Genomic DNA, 25,396 nt, shown 5'->3' on the forward strand with positions numbered 1-25,396 from the left:
TCTTCAACATTTGAAAAGCATTTAAAAAGCTGGCAGTGAACACTGTAGACAAGAGAAGAGGAACTTAAAATGCATCATTATGACTGATCTGCTTATTTGTGTTTAAGACTAAAATCACATTGATCATGACTCACTGTGTTACTTTTTACACTCAATACACAATCGATTTATCTTAAAATCAACATTCTTCTCTTCTAACATTTAAAACAGATTTTTTTCGGTGGGTGGGATCGCTAATTAGTCAAACAGAGCAACAAGAAATTCAGCTTACTTACTACTTTAAATTCAAAAATCAATCGAAAATCGAATCATGAGACACCCACAGATTCCCCGCATTTATTTTAATACGTATTTATTTATCTAAAATCCATAATTCAGCTTCTAAAGGATCACACTTGTGCAAGTCAGCAGTTTGACTTCATTTCCAAGACAATATAAAATCTGAATATATAAATATAAATTGATTAACTAATAATTCTTCTTTCTCTCAAATTAAACTCCACAAACGGAGATTATTCACGTAATGATGTTGTTATACACTGAAATCTGACGAGGTGCTGATCCATACACACAAGTGTCAGTAAAAATAAATGACATTTATAAAATATAAACTGAAGCTCAAAGTGGTGAAACGTGTTCAGTCATTCAGTCAAATCACTAAATAAGACTTCAGTCCATATTAAACTGGATCCGTTCAGAGACCAGCAGGAGGGACTAAGAGTCCCCGCAGGTCTCTTCACCCGTTGACCATGAGCCTGGAGAGTTGCTCCGGCAGCGTGTAGATGATGAGGGCGAGGAAGAGCGTGAGGACGGCGAGGATGACGAAAGCGATGATGTATTTCTTGAACTTCTTCCAGATGAGGAAGATGAAGGTCTTCAGCGGGTTGACGAACCAGTTGAAGCTGGTGGTGGGACGACTGGAGAGACAGCAAGACGCCGTTAAAGCATGGACTGAGTTTTAAGTCGCCACAGGTTTGAAAGAAAACCCTTTTATGGCGAAATAAGTACAAATAACTAACTTACTTACCAGTGATGTAAACACATATTTACTTTCATTTTTCAACATTGGTGAAAATTGGAGAAACCAACTTTTTTATAAGCCTAAAGCAGCTGAGCTACGTGAAGCAGACTCACTCCTGATGATTTTCTCTAAAATTTCAGGGGGGTAGGTCGATGTCATGTTTACCTCAGGGCGGAATAACTTATATAACTTATATATAAGATCAATCGAAAGAACTGCAAAGTACTGTGTTTCAATTCCTGGTCTGAGATGTCTTCTTTAGCAGAAATGTTTCAGACGCTGGTATCAGTATGAGAGTAATGCATACTAGAAGTCTCTGCAAGGATTTTATTTTTTATACCACTGTCAGTTTAAAATCAATTTCAGAAATTAAGAAACACGGTTGAGTGTATTTCTGCACATAATACAGATGATGCATTTTCATGTTTTTTTTTTTTTTTTTTATCGAGTTTATCGAGTTAAATAATCAGAACGAATAACACAGAATTTATTTTCACGAAAGGGGGCGGGGCAAGGGAGTAGCAAAGAAAACTCCCATGATTCCCCGCCAGCCTCGACGCCATCTGTTGTTATTGTTTTGATTGACGGCTCCCTGTGCATTTAAAGTACATAAAGTAGGCCCTGACTAGTTTAAACATGGACGCACACAGTGTGTGTGTGTGTGTGTGTGTGTGTGTGTGTGTGTGTGTGTGTGTGTGTGTGTGTGTGTGTGTGTGCATGTCATACTTTGGCTTGTCCAGAGGCTCCGGCTCTTTCCGGCCTCGTCCCACAGGGTTAGCCTCCGCTTGCTCCAGTGTCACCAGCTGAAGCTCCGCCTCCACCTTCCCCTTCAAACGCACCAGGTGATGATGTTAGTTTCAAAATCCTCCACAAGTAATCAAACGAGAAAAGTTTGCCAGTTGTTGTTTTTTTTACCATTAACAGGTAAGTGTTGCCACTGCTGTCGATGTACTCCAGGTCCTCCTTCTTCATGTTTCCCCTCTTGTCCTTCTTCTTCTTCTTCTTCTTCTTCTTCTTCCCCTTCTTCTTGGCCTCCTCCCGCTCCTTCTCCTCCTTCTCGAAGTCCTCGGCCGTCTTCAAGCGGGTCAACGGCCACCAGCCCTTCATCTTCTTTGCGCGAAAGATGGAGAATCGAGGGCTGGCGCGATCCTTGGCCATGTCGATCTTACACTTACTGGACGTTTTCGCTGGACGCACCATGTCGTACAGGCGAAACTCTATGGCGCCTGGAAGTTGAAGAACAAAGTGCTGATGAGGAAGAGGATGTAAGCATCTTATCTATCACTTTATCTCAGTAAAAAGCTCAGAGTACTTTGGTGTTTGTGTAGTTGCTGGATGCCGTGATGATTCCTTAAAACTGAATTAAGAGGTGCATGAAAAACATTTAGAAAATCTGAACATTTGAGGACTTCTTGCTTTAGCGTGTGTCTCATACACGTCTGTTTAAGCTCAATTAAAAACCCTGTTATGTGATATTTGGAATCAGAACAAATTATGAATCCAATTTACTCATCCCCCCAAAAAAAGTCCTGTGTGTGTGTCTTTACGGCTCACCCAGGAAGTCGTTGGCAGAGATGCGATCGTAGTCCCAGACCTGCAGCGTCATGACAGCCGGCTGTCTGAACTCGGACTCCTCCAGAGAGAAGAAGGACTCCTTCTTCTTAAACACCACCTCTTTCTACGGGGACGACACAAGCAAAGCAAAGTTCTTCTGAGAGCCAGATCAAATTTGAATATTTGGCGAATCGAAGCGTATCGTAATTGGTCCTGATGTTTGCACCAGAGATGGTCACGGGGTGGTTTAGATCTAAGCCATGAACCCCAGTTTATATATCATGATCTCCTTGGTAGCCACACGCTACATGTGACACGCTACATGCATTAGACATTTTTTATTTAATGTTAATATGATGCTGAACTTGTGCTGAAGTGTGTGTTGAAACAATTGTCCAATTAACTGATTTGTTTGAACATGAATATTCGTTGATATCAATGTTGAGAGTTCTGCTATCAGTCAAAAATGGAGGGAAGTCTGGGCGCCGGTGACCTCGTGGTTGGTCCCCCGTGTGCGCAGGCGGCAGTGCTCGAGGCGGGCCGATGGGTTCATGCTCAGTCCCGATCAGCCCAACCCGATTTCAGACACCGTCCGCTGTTCTGTCTCCAGAATAAAAAGGCATAACGGGCCTCCAAATACATTTTTAAAATAATCTAGCAAGTCTCTGGTTTCAGTTCCTGTGAGATGTTTTTTCAGCTTTTCGCTTTTAAATAATTAAAATAGCTGCACAAAAAATTAATATTTGAAAGCCCTTCCCTCCTCTTGAAATTTCAGGCAGCACAGACTGCTGAGGAATCATCAAGACAGTGAACAATAAGTGGTAGCAGCAAAAGTATACGAGCAAAGGGAGGTCACTATTATCATGAAATTAAACATTATAACCAACAGTCAGTGTGTGTGTGTGTGTGTGTGTGTGTGTGTGTGTGTGTGTGTGTGTGTGTTCACCTCAGTAGGAAGGTAGTCAAAGCGAAACACGAATCTCCAGTTGAAGTTTCCTTCTCCAGTCAGAGAGTTGAAGTGGACGTCTGTCTCCTGTTTGTCTCCTTCCAGTCCTCTGATCCATCTGCAGAGACAACAAGGACAAATCTACTGAAAGTACGTTCAAGGTTTTATAATCACGCTACAAACTCCTCATATTTATTTTGTCACCAACCAGAGGGTTCCTGATGCGACTGTGAGTGTTGGTGTCACTGTTGGACTTCAGCTCAGATTTAAATTTGAGGAAGTCTCTGATTAGATCACAAAAAGTCAAAAGGTTTTCCTACATTAAATTTAGGGATTTTTTTTTTTTCTTTACGCTGTGACAGATTTTTGTGTACATTTTATTTACTATCGAATTAGAAAATTCAGTTTCAAACATTTTACTAATAAACCCGTGTAAAAGGCTCCCTGATAATCTCAAAGACTGTCTCATGCGTCAAGCTCTCCTGAACCTGTTTGAGTGGCTCTTTAAAAATCCCTGTTTCAGCCTGTAGGGGGCACTAGTGAGCTTGAATTGAAACACTTACACACCTGCAAGTCCCATGTGATGGAAAAACTTCACAGGAGGGGTTTTGAAAATGATGTTAGCATGACTGAAATCATGACCAACAGGGAACCTGCTCAGTGGTACCCCGTTAGTCACAGTGAAATGAAAAATAAGTCCTCTGTCCTTTCACCTTGAGGACTCGGGGGGTCAGGTAACGGGGACTCATGTCGGACTTGGACTGGAGGACTCGTCAGGACTGGGATTCGACTGATACGCTGGCGTGTGATTCTCACCCCTTAACGTAGATGTCTGAGGACGGGTCGCCGGTGAACGGGTTGACATCATCCAGAAAAACGTCATCAGTGTTCCAAATGATCAAACGCAGCTCGTACCTGTCGTCATGACAACAACAGAAAAGGTTAAAAAAAAAAAAAAAGTGTCCTCTTGCTTTTATTCCACTCGGCTCGACGTGGCTGTACCGTATGTTGACCTACTGTTCAGGTTTGCGGGGCTTTATGTCAACAGGAGGCGGAGCTGGGACGTCAGTAGGAAACATGTCCACCCACATATGAAGGTAACCCTGTAACACACACACACACACACACACACACACTGACATTGCTGGCATTGCTTCTGTTGCTACAGGTGAAGAACTTGCTATGGTTTGCGTGTGAGTGTTACCTGTGGCAGTCCAGGGTTGTCCTGGTTTATTAGGGATCGGATCTCCACGTGTTCTGGGACCAGAGGAACCGCTCCTGGGATGAACTCTTTCATTTCCCCCCAGCGCTGCAGCACGCTCAGGGCTGAATGTTCCTCAATCTCTGCTTCGTCCTCTGGAGTCCGCTGGTTCTTCTTCAAAAGAGCTGAAAACAAACAAACAACACCACTTAATACCACTGTGTTATAACTGCCCCAACAGCAGGTTTCTAAAGCCCCGTTTCCACACAGCAGTCCGGTACGGATCTTTACGGTTTGGTTCGATTAAGCCCGATCCCGTTTGCGTTTCCACAGCCACCCGTGCCCTAATTGGTAGGCGGCGTGTAAGCCGGATGACGATAGCCGCTATGTAAATAGCGTCATATGATAGCAGCTAACCGCTAACAGCTAACCGCTAACAGCTAACAGCTAACAGCTAACTGCTAACTAATATATTCAACAAAGGAGAAAAACACTACACAAACAAAACCAACAATGGAAAACATCAAGCAGTTCATCTCCTCTGTCACTGTCATGTGACTATTTATTACAAGAACTCAATCCAGCTTTGATTCAGTGTGCCGCGAGGAGAAATACAGACGTAAACAATCAGCTCTGTATGGTTTAAACATGGCGGGGTTTTGTTGTTCCGACGTAACACGGGAAGTGACGACTCTTTTAACCAATCAACAGATTGCATATGTTTAGCTCCACCTTTTCAGGTCGGCTCCACATTCTTCGCACCCCAACGGAAGGGTCCCAAAAAGTGGGACGGTACGGATCGGCTATTTGGGAATCTTTCCCGGGATTAGTCTATGGAAACGCCGAGACGAACCGAGCCGGACCGCTGGATGGAAACGGGGCTTAAGGTTTCACGGTGGCAGCATTTAATGATACATGATTCTGTCTTTATGTCTGCAGAAGGAAATGTTTGGACTTCTTCTTTTTAATGACTTCATATACTGGTCTGTTTTTCCTACCTTCAGGGACGGCATCAGGTGGGATCTTAAAGATTTTATTGAGAACTTTGACCTCAGATGGTCTGTACTCCGGAGACATGATGCCGTTCTTCCTGCAGAGCTCTGCCAAGATGGCCGACGGCTTCTTGGCATCCCGCCACTTATTGTAGCCGTCACTGCAGAGAAGTAAATGATTCAAAAAATCTCCCAGAAAACCTCAAAAAAAAAGAAAAAGGAATGACCTCTCAACTGACAAACAACCTTGGATTATTTGTTAATCAAAAATTGGACCCTCAGTGCATTAAAGTAACTTCTTAGTTTCGTTCAATAGAAGGGGACAGATCCGCGTTGTCCATATTTATACACAGTGAGGTGTTGTACTAACGCATCATAGTACAGAGCCAGACCGCAGCTGGCTCGGTGGCGGCTGTAGAATCGGTTCTCCAGGTCGACTCTCGTCTCCCCGATGACATCATCAGATCCCAACATGTCGTGATCCATCACTTGGATCACCAAATCCGTCTCCAGGGGGAAAGAAATGTTGAATTCAAAGACTCTGAAAAGACAGTGGCAGACATTCAGAACTGACTGAGCGACAGACAGTCCGAGACGGTCCGACAGACGGGTACTGACTCTCCGAACGTCGGGTTGAGCTGTTTGGGGATGTAACGATCCAGGGTGTCCTGACTCTGCTCTCCAACGTTGACCAACAGATACGGGTCTGCTTTACCGTTCGGATCTGTGGGAGTCAGAGTGGTGGCCTGCAGGACAGAAATTACAGTAGAACTCAGACATTCCCACAAAAGGGGAGAATGCAATTTAAACGAGAGCCACGTTTATTTATTGTTATTTTTTAGCATTTTAGCTTTGATTTTCCAGCACTGTGAAACGTATGTAAAGGAGATTTTTTTTCATATTTACCTTAACAGTATAGACTCGGACCAGGACTTTAATGGGTGAGTTTTTGGGGACTCCATTTGTGATCCGACAGGTCGTGTCTTCTTCATCTCCTGAATCAATCGGATAGACCAGGAACGACCCCTGATCGTGGATGTTACTTATTAAAGAAATTTCCAGAAGGAAAAAACTAAACCAGACAGAACAAACAGAACGCTCTCCGTCCAGCGTACCTTGTATCGTCCCATGAGTCTCTCTTCATCATCGTCGTCATCATCCTCACCGCTCGCTCTGCCTTTGTACAGCGGAAAGATCCGCAGCCAGTCCTGAAACTGACTGAACTCTGACTCCAGATCACCTCCGTACAACTGAGCACACAATAATAAAAAACAAATAAAAACAGAAGAACAATCGAACACTTGTCTTTGCTGAATGTCGATGAAATCAGATTCAGCGATGTTGCCTTCACTGACACGCCGGACTGGCGTCGCACCTTTATCGTGGCAATCTTCTTGCGTTTTGGAGGCTCAATTTCCACCACCACTATTTCCTCTTCCTCCTCGTCAAGATTTGCCATGGTCATATTCCCTCCATCTGTGCAAAATGAAGGAAACATCTGAACCAAAAAAAATACGACCTGCCTCATCCTCAACAATCACCTGACGACACCTCTTAAGATTTCATGCATGGAGATTCAAACTGTGAGGAGTGATGAGGTCGGAGCCGAGACGCTTTTTTTTTCAATTCTGCAATAAATACTTTCAATCAGTGGTTGTCAAACTAATCAAGTCTCAGGACCCACCACCAACTCCTCAGGGAAAAATCGCGACCCAAACTTTGAAAATTTTTTCAACCAATCAGATTCATTGACTGAAAAATTGTGCAGTTTGGACGTCAGATGGAACCAAACACAAACTTCTTTACTCAAGTTCTTTTTCCTGTCTCACACATTCGTGACCTATTGAAAATGGCTCCTCCGGGTCCTGAACCACCAGTGTGTATATCGGACATTTGCTTTCATTGATACAGACGTGAGGCATCTGACTCAAACGCTGTTTAACGTTCAAACTCCACCTTTCTCTGCTTCTGCCTCTGCCATCTCCTCCTCCTCTGCAGCCTGCAGACAGGAAACACATCAAACATGTTGAGTTAAGACCTGATAAACGAATCATCAATATCATTATGAGCGTAGCTTTTTTTCCACCTCATTACTTTTTCATCTTTTTAGCGAACTTATGCGCGTTACAGAAACCTTCTTTTTCTGCCTTTAATGAAGCTGCACACGTTTAGATAAAATAGTTTCCCACTTTTCTCTCCAACTCCTGCAGTGAAGCGTAATATTTGGACCACCAATCCAGCTCCTCCTGCTCCGGCGGCTCCTCCTCTAACTCCTCCCCTTTATCTTTATTCTTGTCCAGAGGAGCCTGACGGGGAAACAAAGGGTTAACCTGAAAGCATCCTTTACTTATGAAACAGTATTTGTTTTACACATAGGAGAGGAAGTTGTATTAACATACGTACATTAAGCAGCTTGAGGGGGTTGATAGGAATCTTTGACTGAGTGATCGACAAACCGCTGAGTCCGATATTCTTCACCGTCGACAGAGGTTTGATCTTCATTGAGTTCTGATTTGCTGGAAAATCAAAGACAGAAACTAACCATTAAAACTTTAGGAGTAAAGTCTTTTTTTTAATTTTTTTTTGGGTTGGGTTTGATCTTTGCTAGCTTGATATCCAATTAGAATTAATGTCAGATCACTTCAACCCTTAAAAACAACTTTATTATGAGCAATATTGTACGGTCACGTCTTTCCTGGATATTACCTTTTGGTTTGGGTTTGGGTTTTTGCTCTTCCTCTTCCTCCTCAGGCTCTCCCCCAAGCTCAGCAGGGGCATATGCCATGAGACTCTGGACGACGTGCGTCCCGACCAGAGCAAGCCGACCAAACGCTCGATGCTCCACCACGAACAAAGTCAGAGGAGGGTGGAGGTAGGCCTGCTCTGGCAGCCGCTGATTGGACAAATGAAGAAGTAAGTGAGACAGATGTTGGACCCTGTCTCTGCTCTGTGTTTATACTATGGATCAACCAGGTTTGTCCAAAGTCGTCTCCATTTATTTGAACCACATCATTTGACCTTAGTGGAGTAACTTATTTCTGAACCATCACACATGACTGACCACGTCCATGTAGAGGACCAGCTCTTTGAAGTTCGGGTGAGTCTGGTAGCTCTCAATCTCTTCAGACTCCATCTGTCGTCCCGCACACTCCACCTTCACCATGGGCCGCTCCACCTCAAACAGCTGAACCCGTTTCAGCTCCCTCAGACCCCAGAACAGCGCCTTAAAGTCCACACGAATGCAAAATAACGTCACTCAACCCATCACCCACCAGCCCACTGTCCCCAAAAACACACAAACACATCTGCAACACGTCAACACGTTCGTGTTTGTAACCTCGATCCTGAAGGTCTTCAGAACGGGTCGGACTCCGTCTGGGATGATGTAACATCTCTGCTCCGGGAGGTAGTCGAGTTCTTGAGGGTCCACGCTGTTTGGGAGGAGCGGCTGCAGAGAGGGAAATGACAGTTTATGATGTGATTACATGTTTCAATCTTTAGTGAGCGTCCCCGCTTCACGGGCTACCTGGTAGCATGTGCTTGTCTCAAAGATTAAACCAAGCACAGCCGGTACAGTGAAAATGCTTAATTAGTTGTGGTTCCTTTCACATATTGCTTGTTTTGAATTTTAGTCCACATGTTTGGATTTTCTTGTGTATCAATTCACTTTTACAATTAGTGTTTTTTTAAATACAGCTTGTCCCTGTAAATTGATCGTAGCATGAACACAACCCTCCTCAAAGTGATTCACCAGACTGTATGATTTGGTCACTGAGAAATATTCATTCTGCTACTTTTCATTTGAGCTCCTTTCAATTAGATCTCTTCATAAGAAGGTCTAGAAATGTTGGTTGGTGGTTGAGCACAGGTCTAATCAATAAAAAAATTCATGATTCAATGAGAAAAGTTAATCTTTTCTGGTAAATTCCCTTTGAATTTGAATTTGAATTTGAATTTGATGTGGTGTTCACCAGGGTCCGGTCTTGGGTCCTCTACTTTTCTATTTGTACATCCATTAGTATTTATGATTATCATTCACTTATTTGGCTTTTTTCACTTTCATTTAGATGAAACCAATCTCTCTGCCTTTACAACACTTTTTTATATCTATTTCGGGACTTCACATGACAGGATAGTGGATGGAGTAGAAAATGTGGAGAGAGATTGGGGGAAATGTGGCACCACAGCAAGGACCTGAACCCAGACCACCAGCTTGATCGCCTCCATTTGTAAGGCGCGACCCAAACACAAGGCCATCCGTTTCACATCTTAAAGGGATACTTCACCCATTTACAAGAAGCTGTGTAACTGGAAGTTTTCTTCATGTGATGCAATATGACGCTTTTTGCATCACATGAAGAAAACTTTCAAGCAAAGAAAAACACATTTTTCTCGTCTCAGGGCAAAATGAGGGCTGGATTCACGACCAATCAACACGACTACCATGTTTCTAATGATACAAAGCTTCATGCAAATGGATGAACTATCCCTTTAAGACCAATTTTGAAATTTAACTTGGGAACACATGTAATGCACTGCAGGATAGAAAACCATACTAGGTGGCTTTCTAACCTGAAGGCTCCTGAAGGTGTCTCGTTAATGAGGCCGTGCTGACGACTTCTCCTTTGGCTAATACACTTACTATCAACCTCACATAACAAAACTATCTCTAAGTCTCTACGAAGTGGCAAGAAATGTGCCTTGGCTGTCTTGCACAGGTCTGGACTTGATCAATTATAATTAAATGAGTTAGGAATCCATTACGTCTCCCAAATAATATATATCACGTGGTATTCCCCAAAGTTTGATATAAAACTCTTTTCTTAGTGGTGAGCCACACAAACACATTATTTTTAAAATACAGCGGTACAAACAGAAATGTATTGGTGTTTTTACTCATTGATCGACTGGTTGAATGATTGAAAGGTGTCACCTCTCCAAACTTGGAGTAGTCCAGCTCAATGAGCTCGAAGGCAGCCAGCAACTCTCCAGCAGGCACCTTTCCCATGCTGATGTCGTAGAAGCGCAGGTGCGGCTTCTTGTAGTACTGCTCCACAGTTTTAAACTCCGGCTCAGCGAAGGTTCGACCCAGAGGCTTGGGACTCCCCTATATCCAAACACACACACACACACACACACAAACATACAGCATCATATCACCTCCTACATGTGAAGAGAGACGAGCAGACGACTCGTTTCTGAATTACCATTTGGTCCTGGTCGTAGATGTTGATGATTATGAGGGGAGGGTCTTGTGTCAGATCCTCCTTTGTTCCCTCCAGCAGAACTCTGTCAAACAGCAAACACTCGCACCAGGCTGGAGACAAAGTGCTCGACATCACCTGACAAGACAAAAACCATTTATTAAAGGGGCAGTACGCCAATTTAACATAAAGTTTGATTTACCAGTAGAGATGATTCAGTCGCTAAATTTTTACTTCTTTGCTTGGTGAACAGTTTGACATGTTGTGTTTTTGTATTGAAGGTGGACAAATGGAAGTGAGACGTTATCGACTCAAATCTCAACACTCAAAGGCTCGTCAATAAACGGTTCGAATAAATATATAATAAAAATATATATTATTAATGCATCTCCACTTTGTCAAAAAAAGAAAGTGAGAAAAGTTACTGAAAAAACAAAAAACACAAAAGCTGGAGGCGCAGAATTTGTTTAACATGGACACTTGAATTAAATTTTTAAAATAAAGACAGTTGCTGAGGAACCAGAGTTAGATTCATGTTATGTAAGCAGACTCGTCAGAGAGATCATTTATGATTTATCCATTTTTTACTGTCTGACTGTGTTTTCATCAACAAGAAAACAATTTAGTGTAAAAGAAAGAAACAATCAATCTGAAATCAGAAAATCAATACTCTTTTCCTGGATTAAAAACTATAAATGTGTTACCTGTGTGAGGGCTTTACCTACCCTGGTGACCTGACACTGAGTGCCGAAGACAACCTTGGCGAAAGGATCTGATAGGCCGTTGTCATCGGCAGCCATTAGGCCACGCCCCTGATACAAGTGACAGCGTAGCTGGTAGTACTTGCTGTCTGCAGAGAGAGAACGAGAAAGGTCACGAGTCCCTCGGGAAAGTCCATTCCAAATAAAACATGTCTATTTTGAATGTCACGCCATCTCCATCTCAACTTCTGAGTAAATTATCCCAATGAAGGAGCACAATTTCCCAGATAAGGTTGCTTGACCCACCCTGGCAGGACAGGCTAACAGGTAGCTTCCTCTTCCCTGCATGGACCAGCCTCTTCTGTTCCTCCTCCTGTTCTGCATAGACTGGCAGGAACTCCTCTGGCAGGCAGGTAGTGACCTCTTTGCTGTACTTTTCAAGACCGAACCACAAGTAGACCTCCAGCTTGGCGAAGATTTCACTCGCTGAACCTCCTGGGGACTGGGCGAGACGGACGGAAAGACGATCATTTTATACGGAAAAGCTGCCACTCAGGAATCGTCAACGATTTTAATGGAACAAAAGTTGATGGTTGATCTGTGTCAGCGTGATAAATACCATAAATCACCAATGGGCATCTCAATCAATCATTGTTGAAACAAAGGCCAGTGGTAGAATGGTTACCTTCATGTAGAGGGTGGTAAGTCGCCCACAGTCCCGCCCCCTTTGCTCTTCAACCAATGAAAAATAGATGGAATGCACGGGGATCCTCACGTAAGCCAATCGCTTTCTTCCAACAAGCAACCAAAGAAACACGTCTGGGATGATCGTCTGGGGCTGAAGGGAGGGCAGGTGCTGTCAGACCTCAGGAAGATTAAAGACAACCGTTGACGGACGTGTCGTACCACTGACCTCTTTCGCTAGCAGACGAAGTCTCTTGAGGAGTTTCCTACTGTCCATTAGCCGCTGTTTGGCAGTTCGCCTGGTGACCCTGTGCCTGGCCCTCACCGCCTGTCTCACCAACAAGACCTGGAGACGAGAAGAGGCCGCTTATACAAAAGGCAGGTCGAAGGTGACAGGTGAAGAGGCAGACGGGGAGACTCACTAAATTTTTCTTGATAAACTCTCGTCTGCATTTGTCCAGGTTGTTGGGACGGGACTGAGATCGCTTGTCTGAGATGCCGCTGAACTGTCTGCAGAGAAGAAGAAAGGGGCAGACGCTTGATTAGACATCGTATTTGATTTATTCCTCTAATTGTTTTTTTTTTAAGAGACAAGACACTTACTTGCAGGAAGCCACAAACTCCAGCAACACCTCCAACAAACGCTCCTTGACGTTGCTCCTCGGTCTTCTTAAGAGACGCTCCACCTCGTCAAGACCAATCTCCTACCAAAACAGAAAAAGGAGTTGCCAAGGATTAGCAGCTCTACTCAGAACAGCTTCTCCAGATTCATTTAGTCTTTCTATGTCCATGAGCTCATTTTCCGTCAGTGGCGCCCGCCACATCGTAGCAGCAAAGATGTTCTCATTGTTATCTTTTATCGATGTACTACACTTTTCTTATCCAATCAAATCGTTTGGAGCAGACTGATTACAAGGATTTGTTATGTAAAGACGCTCTGGTTTTGTGTTGATTGTCAGACTTGTGTTGTCCGCTAGTCTTTCAGCAAGTTCTGGATGTGTGCAGAAACCCATCGACAGTTAGCTAACAGAAACCTAGCTTAAATAAATTGTCTATTCAAACAGATACAAGTGCAGCTTACTCTTTACACTTTACAACCAACACGGACGTCGGTACAATCGACACGTCTACATACATACGTTTAGAAATACAGACCCATGTATAAGCACATTGCTTAATAAACGGAATCCAAAAATCTGTTGACCCTCACCAGTCTGTCGGCCATCTTGCTGAGCAGGTTAGCTTGATAGAGTCGAAAGCTGTAATCTTCAAACTGACTCCAGACGAACAGACAAGGCTTCGGTTTTGAGGAGGGGGGCTGCAGAGGGATACACTGAAAGGACCTGAGGAAACGAGAATCCCCAGCTCATCACGTTAAATGGTTAAAGGACAACAAGCGACCTTTGCAACCCGTTCTTGAGGGCTTTGTGAGTGAACAGTATGAGATCTTGGAAACTGTGTTGAAGTGGCCACGAGTCGGTGCACGGAAGGAGGTAAGACTAAGATCAAGTCAAGAGGTGAAGAAACGTTTTGCTGTTGGTATAGTTGGTTACTGTAAATGTCCCTGAACAAACTGGAGCGATCATCTATCACAACTGACTTAGCAAAGGAGAAGCTCGATGTTAGAAATGGGGAGATGGATGTCTCAGCGATCTTATTGGGCCGACCCAAAGCTGTGGTGCAAATGATCTGTTTGTGTACATGTTTGCATTGTGGGTGCAATGGTTAAATACCTGTCAAACTCAGTTGGCTCAGGTCTCAAAGCGTCAGACAAGGACTTGCTCTCCGGTTCAGGACTCAGCACCTCCTCTTTGTCTAGCTCCTCCTCGGACTCCAGAAGACCCCTGGACTCCTCGTTTAGATCTTCCTTACTCATCCTCAGCTCCTCCCTGCTCTTCCTCAGCTCCTCTTTGCTCTTCCTCAGCTCCTCCTTGCTCATCCTCAGCTCCTCCTTGCTCTTCCTCAGCTCCTCTTTGCTCTTCCTCAGCTCCTCTTTGCTCTTCCTCAGCTCCTCCTTGCTCGGGCTCTTCTTGGATCTCACGACTCTCACCGCTTTCCCAAAAGTCCCTACAAGACAGAGAACAGCAGCTCAGGCATCAGGGTTTTGTCGCCACAGCCAAACGTATACCTTTTTAACCCCGATATGTGAGCGATGGCCTACATCCAGAGTAGAAGTAAGTTTTACCCAAAGTTAAAATTAATACATTTAGTCCTCGTCAACACAAACATCCATGCATTAGCCAAACCCCTGTTCACAGTCATTATACAGGCAGACCCAGCTCAAATATGGTTCTTTAATACAGCATTTATTTAAAGCACACAATGGAGTAAAATGTGGTAACATGTTTTACCCTACCCAGGACATGGATCAAACTTCTTACCAATGGAGAGCTCAAAGGTCACTGGCCGGTTTCCTACGCTTGGGTCCATCATGGTGATTTCAAAGAGAGATGCAAACAACAGGAAATCCTCCTTCTGTCCCAGAAAACCCTGCAGACCACAACCAAGACTTTAAATAATTCAACTTTACAGACTTGACTAAAGATCAAATCAGAGTGTGAGACAGGTTGAAGATTCTGGGCATAATTCACCAAAAAAAAATTACACATTTGTGCCTTGACAAACAAAATAATGTCACGTTTCCTGTTTTGAACCTGCAGAAAAAAAACCATTATGTGATAATAAGTATTCAATTCATTATTAGAAATCAACGATGCAAAATAAAGCAGATTATTTTATCTTAACATTTGAAATGATTTGTCATTGTGATGATGATGATGATGATGATGATGATGATGATGATGGTGGGGATGGCACCGACCTCAGGGAGCGGGTGGATCTCCTCGACCTCGACAGTAACAGCCTCTGGTACCTCCTCTGCTGCCTCGGCAGGTAAACCGCCGGCAGCACCTGATCCGACAGTGAAACCAATATCGCTGATCAATAAACCAAAAAAACATGTTTCTAAGTTTCTTAAAAAAAAATTTAAAAAAAGTTTAATGTTTCTAAACATTAGGCTGACCTTCCTTCTTCTCCTTGCTGCCACTCTTCTGCCTCATTCCCATCTTCCCCAGCGCTCCTTTCATCTTCAAGGACACACGAGAGCAAGTCAGAGACGTCACACGAGATTCAACACGAGATTTTATAATTACATATTGGAATATTTAAAAGTATTCATCGGCTGCTGATTAAAACAAACAAATGTTGAACATAAGCGACAAATCTCAATTTTGCCGCTCCAGTCGAGTCTATGAAAACAGGAAATGGAAACGTGCCTTTCCTAAAGCGCCGGTGTCGGTGATAACAGCAGAGGGTGAGGAGTAAACCTCGACGCAGAGGGCGATGAGGATCCGTCCCCGGTAGAAGATTCCTTCACCAAGACCCTGATTCAAAGCCTGGAGAGGGTGCAGAGTTGGTGAATAAACGGTGTATTTCCTAAAAGGTTAAATTTGTTGATTTAAATAGTCCAGGTCTGATTTACCTGGTGGACGTCTCCAAGAGTGGAGTTCTGAGGAGACCCGTACAGGTTGACCCAACATGGACCAAAGGTGGGGTTAAACCCTGCACATAGACAGCTCATTAAAGTCTCATATAAGAGCTGGTATGAACAGTATGATCGAATGTTATTCATATTATTAAAACAAGACTGAAGTTTGTACCGTTCCTGGTCGGGTCCGAAATCTGCTGCAGGTCCAGGTAGTGCGTTACCAGGGCGATGTCTCCCATCTTTGCATCGTCAAGGATCTGGATTCTGATTCGCTGAGCCATAGGAGGAAACTGCTCGATGAAGGAGATCTCCTCGTTCCAGATGGGACAGCTGTTGGCGCTGGCGACCAACGTCTCCCCCTGCACACACACGCATGCACGCACACACACACACACACACACACACACACACACAAAGTGAAATCAGAGATGGTAACCAATCATGTCTCAATACAATAACTATGAATTTTGTCAAAGTGCGTTCAGGTCACACGAGGTGACACATGTCTGAGTACCTGCTGCCCAGCGAAGGTCACTTTGACGTAGGGATCAATGAAGACGGTTCTGTCCGTGACCTTTGACACCTTGGCCATAAGTCCTGCGTCCATGGTTGGCAGATCCTCGGCTCTGTAGATTCGCACACGAAATCGAGCCCATGGACGCTCAGAGGGAATCCCACGAGGAAGCAGCAGGTTCCTGCAAGACAAACATACATCAGGACCCCCCGAGCCAAAGGAATCAGAGCCAGCAGCTCTAAACCCCCTCAGCCATTATTGTTTATTAACTTTTAACCATCAATCCTGAATCCGCTCGGTGCGATGCCTCGACACTTTAAAACCTTTCCAAATATTCAGGCTCATGTGAAGAGCTTCTATCATGTTATAAAAACACGCAATAACGATGCCGGATGATTTCTGCTCGATCATTTTTTAATGACTGAGAAGATGTTTAAACAAAGGGAGTTAAAATGTACAGCATGTAACATGTCCATCCTTATATGCACTGTGTGCATGATAGTGTTCATACTCTTTACACAGACGTACATCTTTAAGTTACTGCCATTTCAACTGCTCCTTTAATTGATGCATATTTTTACCAGCTCTTTAATTGATGCATATTATTCCTTGATTATTGTTTTTGATGCATGTTTTTTTCAACACTTATATTTTTATCGATTTTGATTTTTTTTGCACTGTGTGATTTTCTTCTGCTTTGCTGCTGTAACACTGGAAATGAATAAAGGATTATCTTATCTTATGTACCGTGCCGGGGGGGGGGGGGGGGATCAAACATTTCCTCGTTTTTTCCGTTTCCTTTCCTGAATCGAATCCTTCAACATATTGTTTTATGTAATATTACTTCTGCTTATTTTTGGAGGCTTATTTGGTTAAAAACAGACTCAAATAAATCGGTACTACTCGAAGCTGTTAATCAATAATTTTTGTCCCTGTCAAATAAACAAATCAGTAACGTTAAAATGCAGTTTTGACACCATGCACAGGTTCTTTGAGTCGTCTTGATCGTTTTGTATGTAATTGTTTGTGTTCGATATGAAAACATTCAGGACTTGCTTCTCTATGTCCTCGCTGGCTCCAGACGAGGACGGAGGCAGACTGGGCATGCTCAGCGTGTCTCCCTTCATCAGCACGTTGATACTGGCCTTGACGTAGCCCTTGATTCCCGACCTGGTTTCTGCCGGGTCCACGAGAGGAGCCCACTTCTGGTAGAATCTGTGGTCTGGAGACACGGAGAGGTCAGAAAGGACGGACACGTTGATCGACAGGCGTCGGCGGCGTGAGCTGGATCTGGTACCTGGCTGGTTGTACACGGTGGCGATGTCGATCTTAAAGGTCCCGATGTGGGTCATCATGAAGGCCAGGGTGCGTCTGTGAAACACCTGACAGGGAATTGCATCACAGGTGGTCAATTTGACCACGCACACACTTCTCGCCGTGGTAACAGAGGAGACGTGGAAGTGGAACCGACCTTTAACTCGACGACTTTATCAAACAGGATCTGTGGATCCTCCTGGAACTCAAACTGGAAGTTCTGACGGAGAAGAGATGAACGATACTTCAGCACGATGTTCGGGACATCACTGCGCTACATCGAACTTGATTTCAGTCTACTGACTTTTACTGGACTGTATTTCATTGTACAGTTCTGTCCTCTTTACTGATGTATTTTACAATGTGTGATACGGTTTCTCGCTCCAGAGAGGAAAACAAAACGCTGCAGAAGCTCTTTATACCTGCAGCTACAGTGTCACTTAACAAAGCTAGCTAGCTTAACGAAGCTAGCTGTTTGTACACTTTAACCACGACAGGATATTTTCAACATGTGAGTGAAAGTCTGTGTCAGGGCTTTGCAATCAGCTGATGTAATCTACGATGTATCCTGTCTGCTTTTTTTAACTCTTAAAGGTAGGCTAGGTCAAATTCTCCAGATACACTTTTTAAAATTTTGGTTGAAATTGTTTTTAGGTCCTGATAGACATTAATAACTCAGGTGCTCTGAAGAAGACGTGAAACACGCCCGTCATCTGTACCGCAGTAGTTGTAAACGCGTGAAAACGTCGACCAATGTCTGCACTCGGTCCACATTATACGAGCCAATCAGGCCTCTCTACTCCATGCATGCATGAGCTCACGTTCAAAGCAAGAGCTGAAATCCGCTTCTGAACCAATGTGCGTTAGAGCATGTAAGTGAGGGGGCGTGGCTTTTGAGGGAGCACAGAGGGGAGGGGGTGAAGCCGGAGAACGGAGAGGATGCTACTTTCAAAATCATGCTAGTTTTTGAAAATGACCAACCCTGCCTTTAAACTTCAACCGTTATGTTGTGTGTATGTTTGGTCTGATGCACTTTTCCAGGTACCATTAAAAACACCTTGAACCTTGAATCCTTGACGAATGATCAAGGTGTCATAAGTCACTTCTAATAAGCGCCACGAGCAGAAACGTGCTCGAACTAGGATGAATATTGGAGATGCTAGAAGAGGCAGGTCGGGTCAGCTCTCTTCACTGTTTTGAATTTGGACTGCAGTACCCATTTTAAACACTAGGTGTCATTTCATATTTCTCCTTTAACATATTATTATTTATGTTTTCCACTCGTCTTCTCTCTGCAGCACCTCGTTGTAGAAAGGACAGTTGGTGGACTTCTGCGTCGCCGTGTGTTTTTTCTGCTTCCCCACTCTGATGAAAACTGCAGGGTTGATGTTTACACCGACCAGCTTCTGAGCCTCCTGGATGTTTACATTCACCTGTTAAGACACACACACACACACACACACACACACACACACACACACACACACACACACACACACACCTGGATATAACACAATGCCTTGTGGAGTGTTGTGTGTTGGCTGCTTCCGAAGTAGAGGAAAACATGGAGCAGCTAAATGTGAATGGATGAACTCACCTGGAAGCTCTTGACTCTGGGCGTTGCCGTAGTAACGTTTTTGGACATCGGCCTGCAACGACTACACACACACACACACACACACACACACACACAGACACACACACATAGTTGAGTTATAAGAACTCAGGTAAACAGACAGAAAAGCTAACAGGTTGACCAGACCTGAGCAGAGGGGTGAAGATGATGTTCGCAGCTTCCAGGTCCATGACGTCATCATCAAGATCGTCATCGTCATCTTCATCCCCTGAAGAAGTCCGGACCAGGCTCCGGCCCAGACGCCGGACCTCTTTCTCCAGCTGACCTGGGCGAGTGAAAATCGGCTGACTGGCAGGGGAGAGAGAGAGAGAGAGAGAGAAAGAGAGTGATAAAGAGCGAGCCCAGAAATAATCCCTGCCAGGTGTGTCAAACAGGAAGTATGAGAGAAACCCGCTCACCTGTCCGGTTCATCAAACGCTTCATTCCTGATGACCAGAGCTGACCTGAGAATTCAACATGGAGGGGAAACAAAAAGTCAATAAAGAATGAGTTGGCCTGGGGAGGTCTTTAACGCTGCCTTTTATAAGTTTATGTTTATGTCTGTTTTTGCACAGTTTAGCCGGCAGCTCCTCGTGCTGCAACAAGCTGCTGTAGTTTGCAGTCAGATTTCAGAAAGCCGGAGTGTGTGGTCGATGCACGGAGGCTTTAGTCTGGCTCCTTTCCTGCATGTCATTCCCCTCTCTCTCTCTCTCTCTCTCTCTCTCTCTCGCTCTCTCTCTCTCTCTCTCTTCTCTCTCTCTCTCTCTCTCTGATGTTTGACTCAATCCACTCGGGCTGGGAATCTTTGGATGTCTATCGATTTTGATTTGCTTTCAGCAATCACAACTCGATTCAGAATCTCTCTTCGATTCACAGTGATTCTGGATCCAGGTCGATTTTTGAATCAGTACACACTTCAGGATCTACTCCAGCCATCCGTGAGACCGGCTGAATTTCTCGTTGCTCCATTTGGGATCCTATTGAGTTAAAGAGTTAGCCTATGAGTGACTGATTAGCCCACCTCCAAAAAATTAATTTTTGGAAGTTAAACCCAGAGAGCAGCTCTGTAGTATGAACATTTAGTTGGATGTTAGATTAATTTGATCATGAAACCATGAAATCTGACTGATTATTAAAATACTTTGTTGTTTAAACCACTTGACTCAGAAATGAAACAGCAAAGTGACATCAGCAGGCTTCAGTAGATCTTTACCAAGCACAATGAATTTTAGTCAAATACCAGGAACATATTCTGAAATTCAAAAGCCTTGTTGTTATTGTGTTTAAATGTTTGAATGTGATTTTTCATTTGATTTCACACATCTCCGGAGTGTAAAGATGTGTTTGTAAGCGATCTTACTCATCCTCGTCTTCAATTTTCAGGAAGTCGCGTCCCTCCCAGCTTCCTGCCGTTCCCTCGAGAGGATGATACCGAACATCCAGCTCTATATAGATCTACGAGGGAGAGAGAGGGAGAGAGAGAGAGAGGGAGAGAGAGAGAGAGAGAGAGAGAGAGGGAGAGGGAGAGGGAGAGAGAGAGGGAGAGAGAGAGGGAGAGAGAGAGAGAGAGAGAGAGAGAGAGAGAGAGAGAGGTCAACAGTCATCTCATTAAAACAGTGTAAGGGTGTACGTGTGTGTGTGTGTGTGTGTGTGTGTGTGTGTGTGTGTGTGTGTCCTTACATCAGTCAGGCTGTAGTTGGCGTCAGTGAGTGGTTCCCGTAGCAACAGCCTCCCCGCGGTAACAACATGCTGGAGACTGATGACCAGCTTACCCAACAATCTACACACAGACACACATCAAAATGAACAGTAATATGGAGAATATGAATGTGAATGTGTGTGTGTGTGTGTGTGTGTGTGTGTGTGTGTGTCACCTGTTGGAGAAGACTTTACTGCAGTTGTAAACACTGATGGACAAAACTTCTTCCCTGATCACTTTTCCGTAGTGAGGCCAACGGAATTGCTGCTCAAACACAAACACACGACAAAACAGATTTTTTTTTACCCGCCCCATAAAAACATCACACACACACACACACACACACACACACACACACACACACACACTCAGAAGTCACACCTGAAGAACAAACAGCAGTCTGACTCCATCATGTGACCTCTGTCGGCAGCGTTTAAGTAAACACACGTGTGTGAGGAGACTTCTGTTTAACAATATTCAGTCATGGATTATTAACACGCTGACATGCCCACAACACAATGCTAACATTAGCATTATAATGTTTACCATGCTCATGCTATCCTATTTTAGCCTGTTAGCATGTTAGCATGCCAACATACTTGCTGACTAGACTTTGGGCGTTGTTCCAATCAGAAGACTGAAATATAATTTAGTGAACTTTAGTGAGAATTTGTTTTAAATGTAAACATCAGGATTGAGTATGTGTCTCCAGCTGTTTGTTTTAAAACTTTAGTTTTTTTTGTGTTTGTTGAAAATTTAGAAAAAGGAAAACGGGGTCTGGAAATGAACTGCTGTGTTTTATTTGTTTTATTTTATTTTTTCCTTTATGGTTGTGATTAAACAATAAATGATTGAGTCTGTTTACATGGACTTGAGTATCCTGCTGTTTAACATCTTCACACACAGATATTCATATCCCTGTTTACATGATGTAACCCTGGTTTCTGCTTACTGCTTCTTATCTGAGCAGGCGACTGTGATTTTTATTTTTTACAACACAAACCGTCGCAAAAAATAAAAGAGATCACTGTGTCTTATTGCAGGCTATTTAATGTTACATGCTAACATTAAATTGCAGATATGGCTCATCCAACTCATCTTCAGCTACAGGAAAGACAAAACTCAGTTTCTTTTTCACTCCAGAAGACGCTCTCATTGATGCCGCCATGTTTTTTTTTATTGTGCTGCACATCACTGAGCTGAGAGCACACCTGCACAGGTAGTCTGCAGAGTCAGAAAATTGAACTCGGGATCTGATGTCTACATGCACAAACCTAAAAAAAAAAAAGAGGATCAACGTGGGACATTCAAGTCCATGTAAAAGCACTCATGGGTGGCAAAAAGAAACAAGACCAGCATGCTAAAAATAACAAGGGTGTCCTACTTCAGCTCGTGCATGTTTTATTTAGAGTGCAAACCAACATGACCCACAGTCCTCCTCTACATGAAAGAATGTGATCTAACGCATGAAGAGGTTTGATTAATAATGCATAGTCAGCAGGCATTGTGGAGGAGCCAGAGGGAAGAGGGATTAGAATATGCAAAACATATAAGGATTTAATCTTTGGGGATCATGGATGGTCTCACAAAACCTCAAAAGGGATCCATCCAAACAGCTGCATTCACATCTCAAACTTCACCACAGTGGACTGTCACTACGAGTTCACTGGGATAAACAGAATCACGTCAGCAGTAGTGTGTCAAAGGAGCGGTTGTGTGTGTGTGTGTGTGTGCGCGTGCGTGTGTGTACAGTAGGAGTGGTACAGCTTCCTTATCAGCTCCATTAAAATAGTTTCAATCTGAAGTAGACACACAGCTACCTGCTGTAACACACACACACACACACACACACACACACACACACACTCCCGTATACACCCCGAACACATGAACGCAAGACAAATATCATTTCTGATTGGCTGATTCTGCCGAAACTGAAGGAGCTCCCTGACCTGCAGAGTAAAATCTGATTATATAATAAGTTTATGATTCCAGTCGTTCACTTAATATGGCTGCATTCTGCTCATTTCCAGTTTTATATTTTGTTTAAGGAAGTTCATATATTAGGTTCGGTGGCAGGATCACGCCTAAACTACACCTGACGAGGTCACTCCACCCTGATCGCCTCAATTCTTTGACCTCCCCTCCTTCTCATCCTCTCATCCATCCATCCTCCTCATCCCTTCATCTCCTTCGTCTAATTCTGGGCACAGTGTGGCCCGTGATCAGGGTTGCAAAATTCAAAAATTCAAGGAATTTATGGGAATAAATGTGAATAAACCGGGAATTTACTAAATTAAAGGTTAGCAACAGGAAACGTATAGTTGGGGAATATTTAATAAAGCAAAATCTTGTTTAAAAACAACCAAATTTCATTCGAGTAAATCTACGCTATTCCTCAATCACGTGATCACGTCGCACTTTAATGCGGGGCTGATGAGGCCACGCCCCCTCCATATACAGCGCACTCCTCCATCATGTAATACAGATGAACACTGGACCACACTTTGAGCACAGAGCTCAAGACAGTTGAATCCACACATGTAGTATGTTTGGATGATGGGGGAATATATTTACAAAATGTGATTTAAATCTGCTTGAAACGTTTTTGGGTTTTTAAATTTGATTATTTTGTATGGATGTGTTGTGTACTTAGGACAAAACAATATGTTTATATTTATTCATGGGAATGATACAGTTCAAACATTCCCATTAAAGGATTCCAATTCGGAATATTTCCAAAATTCCCAAGTTTAACTGCCAATGCAACGCTCGCTCTGATTGGTCAGAAAGAGTCCACAGTGGACAGGAGGGAGGGAGAGAGAGAGACAGAGAGAGAGAGAGAGAGAGAGAGAGAGAGAGAGAGAGAGAGAGAGGGAGAGAGGGAGAGAGAGACAGAGACAGAGAGAGGGAGAGACAGAGAGAGAGAGAGAGAGAGAGAGAGAGAGAGAGAGAGAGAGAGAGAGAGAGAGATAGATAGATAGTTTATTGATCCCGAGGGAAATTCAAGAGTAGTTTACTGACCTCGTTGAAGATGGCCAGGTTCTCACATTTCAGGACTCTGGTTTTATGGGTGAAACCTGAACAAACAGACGACACGTGATGTTAGCGTCACTCTCAACATGCTAACCTTTCTGAAAAAAAAAAAAAAAAAAAAACACTTTTACTTATAAAAGAATGATGAAAAAATGTCTTTAAAGAGACGTTCATATTAACATGACCTTTTTTTTTTCAGCACAGGAAACGGTAAATTAGGAACCCAAGACTACGTTCAGTGTCAAACATGAGCATTCACAAAGAATTGGATGTTTTTATATTTACTTTTTGTTCTCTTAATTTTCTGCCTTTCCAAGTGAAACAGCGTCACACTTTTCTCACGAATAAGTTTAAAAGAAAGCTGAACATTTAAATCCACCTTAAATCTGGAGTTAGTGTTCGCTTGAGATGAGGGAGAACCTTCATCTTTAAGCACCACATGATGTGCTGAGAGGAGATGATTAATGACTGACAGCTTAATCCAACCAAACAGGATGTTAAAGACATGAAATGAGCAACAACATTTTCACTGTTATTGAATCAGTCATCAATCATGATCAGAAATCCGCTGATGAAAAGGGAAACTACAAAGTGAGTATGAATATTATTTTAAAGGCTCAGCTGCTGCTGACAGGTAAATATTATTTATTATGTTTTATAGAGCAACATATTAAAGCCTTTTTAATGCTGGGATAGAGTAAAGAAAAGACTATCAGGTGAGATCTGAATAAATGCAGTTTATAAAAGTATAAAAATATGACACAGAAGAAGGAATAGATCTGTGACAGATAGACACTGTTTGTTGTTGCATTAAGGGACCATGACTAACGTGGGGAAATAGAGAACTACATGTTCATCTGCCATCTGTGTTAGTGTGCGTTACTGACCTCTGAAGCTGAGCTCCACCTTCCTGTCGTATTGTCCGGGCAGGTTGGATATCCTCCTCAAATTCACGCTGATGGACATGATGATCCAGAACACCTGAGGACACCTGAGGACACCTGAAGACACCTGAGGACACCTGAAGACACCTGAAGACCAGCTCTCACCTGTCTGACTCTCTACATGGTGTCTCTCTCTGACCTCGTCTCATCTGGATGGCTGGAAGACTAACTGCTCTGTGTGTGTGTGTGTGTGTGTGTGTGTGTGTGTGTGTGTGTGTGTGTGTGCTCTGAGGAAGAAACTAGTTGTGCAACTCTATTTGCCTTCTCAAACATTTGACAGGACCTGCCCTAACAGACACACTGCTGTACACACACACACTTTAACAAGCTCTCAGGTACATGTATACACACACACACACACACACACACACACACACACACACACACACACACACACACACACACACACACACACACACACACACACACACACACACACACACACACACACACACACACACACACACACACGTAAAGTAAACAT

General features: G+C 43.4%; 1 protein-coding gene across 1 annotated transcript; it reads right to left on the bottom strand.

Moving 5' to 3' along the window:
- Positions 1 to 577: 577 nt before the first annotated feature.
- On the bottom strand, positions 578 to 25,013 carry fer1l4 (fer-1 like family member 4). The gene is made up of 49 exons (XM_079341433.1): positions 24,856 to 25,013; positions 23,957 to 24,012; positions 21,108 to 21,196; positions 20,914 to 21,013; positions 20,594 to 20,688; positions 19,653 to 19,697; positions 19,381 to 19,542; positions 19,216 to 19,276; positions 18,920 to 19,051; positions 17,776 to 17,838; positions 17,602 to 17,686; positions 17,361 to 17,526; positions 16,305 to 16,485; positions 15,963 to 16,149; positions 15,785 to 15,864; positions 15,579 to 15,698; positions 15,326 to 15,389; positions 15,125 to 15,213; positions 14,685 to 14,793; positions 14,037 to 14,370; positions 13,514 to 13,646; positions 12,907 to 13,007; positions 12,726 to 12,813; positions 12,533 to 12,649; positions 12,305 to 12,457; positions 11,926 to 12,121; positions 11,644 to 11,768; positions 10,922 to 11,056; positions 10,648 to 10,821; positions 9,052 to 9,162; positions 8,776 to 8,937; positions 8,421 to 8,607; positions 8,118 to 8,230; positions 7,904 to 8,020; positions 7,671 to 7,713; positions 7,090 to 7,190; positions 6,830 to 6,964; positions 6,621 to 6,740; positions 6,333 to 6,460; positions 6,085 to 6,255; positions 5,721 to 5,875; positions 4,726 to 4,907; positions 4,539 to 4,624; positions 4,338 to 4,436; positions 3,522 to 3,639; positions 2,576 to 2,699; positions 1,937 to 2,247; positions 1,748 to 1,848; positions 578 to 917 (listed from the first exon to the last, which is right to left on the bottom strand). Exons 1-49 carry the CDS (start codon positions 24,932 to 24,934, stop codon positions 737 to 739), a joined length of 6,264 nt encoding a protein of 2,087 aa, XP_079197559.1. The 5' UTR covers positions 24,935 to 25,013; the 3' UTR covers positions 578 to 736.
- Between the last annotated feature and the right edge of the window lie 383 nt (positions 25,014 to 25,396).

This window comes from Symphodus melops (genome assembly GCF_947650265.1).
Source record: "Symphodus melops genome assembly, chromosome: 4".
Taxonomy (NCBI): Eukaryota; Metazoa; Chordata; class Actinopteri; order Labriformes; family Labridae; genus Symphodus; species Symphodus melops.